At 44.6% G+C, this 1,571-nt stretch overlaps 1 protein-coding gene across 1 annotated transcript; it reads left to right on the top strand.

The window, feature by feature from the left end:
• The first annotated feature begins 268 nt into the window (after positions 1–268).
• On the top strand, positions 269–1,210 carry LOC110556171 (olfactory receptor 2B11-like). Its single transcript, XM_021649825.2, has one exon. The coding sequence runs from the start codon at positions 275–277 to the stop codon at positions 1,208–1,210; it is 936 nt and encodes a 311-aa protein (XP_021505500.2). The 5' UTR covers positions 269–274.
• The last annotated feature ends 361 nt before the right edge of the window (positions 1,211–1,571 follow it).

Consider the following 1,571-nt stretch of genomic DNA (forward strand, 5'->3'; position numbering starts at 1 on the left):
CAAAAAGGGAGTAAGGAGAGGCAAGCAAGCATTATATAAAACAACTTTGTCCCCAGAAAAAGCTTTCCAGATGTTTGAAATGTCACCTATAGATTATTGTATTAATTAGCACAGCTGTGATTTCTGTGGACAGCATTCACCAGCTCTTTCCCCATGAAAGTGTGTATTTTCCTAGCGTTTTTAGAATTTCTGCCCACTTGAGTTGTCTTTCGAATCATCCTTTTCTTCCTCGGTTTTTACCAGGCCTCTCTCCTTTGAAAATTCAATGAAGCTCATGAATGGAGATTTTCCAGACGATTTCATTCTCATGGGCCTTACCAAATACCCATGGCTGGATCTTCCTCTCTTCACTGTCCTACTGACTTCCTACATGTTCACATTGCTGGGAAACATGGCCATTATCCTGGTCTCTCAACTGGATTCCCAGCTCCAAAGTCCTATGTATTTCTTCCTTACCAGCCTTTCATTTTTGGATCTCTGTTTTACCACCACAACTGTCCCTCAAATGCTGTTTAACTTACAGGGGCCGAACAAGAACATCACTTACATGGGCTGCATGGCCCAGGCCTATGTGTTTCACTGGCTCGGCTGTACGGAGTGTGTTCTGCTTGGCGTCATGGCCTTAGATCGATACGTGGCTGTGTGCAAGCCTTTGAGGTACTCTGTCATCATGGACCGCAGGCTCTGTCTGCAGCTATCCAGCACTGCTTGGCTTATTGGTCTGGCCAATTCACTCCTGCAGTCTACACTCACCATCCAGTTGCCCCTGTGTGGGAACCAGATAGTGGACCACTTTTTCTGTGAGCTGCCTGGGCTTATTAAGATGTCTTGTGGGAACACCACAGTCAATGAGGTTACATTATCAGTGGTGGCCACATTCTTGATAATGGGTCCTCTCTCCATGATCCTTGTGTCTTATAGTTACATTGCTCAAACTGTGTTTCGAATTCCTTCTGCGGCCGGGAGACTTAAAGCTTTCAACACTTGCTCATCACACTTGCTGGTAGTGTCTTTATTTTATGGCCCAGGTATCTACATCTACATGCAACCCTCAGAGGATGGCTCCCAAGACCTCATCAAGGTCTTGACTCTGTTTTACTGTGTTATTACTCCCATGGCTAATCCATTCATCTACACTCTGCGGAACAAAGACGTCATAGGAGCTTTGAAGAGGCTTCTGAGGAAGGCCTTTTCAACTAAGAGGATATGAAAAAGAATGGAAAGGCCCAACAGTAATATGAAACATCATTTCTTTTTTTGTCTGAAGTAGGGAATTTCTGACCTTGAGTTTGTGATCTTCATGCGGCAGCCTCTACCGTGCTGGGATTACTGGTGTGTATTACCACACCCAAGTTAAATGTTTATATCAAAACCACCCTCAAAACTCTAGTGCTAGAAGTGGGCCACATCTTGACGAGTTATTGGCCAAAGTGGCCCCTAGACTTACATAGACATCACAAGTTATTGCCAAGGCTGTTGACTATCCTCCACAACCTGATGGTAAGGTCCTATTGCCTTAATGATGTCAAGAACATGATATACTTGAGCTGGTGGCCAACTAGAAGCTTCAC

This window comes from Meriones unguiculatus, chromosome 19, assembly GCF_030254825.1.
Source record: "Meriones unguiculatus strain TT.TT164.6M chromosome 19, Bangor_MerUng_6.1, whole genome shotgun sequence".
Taxonomy (NCBI): Eukaryota; Metazoa; Chordata; class Mammalia; order Rodentia; family Muridae; genus Meriones; species Meriones unguiculatus.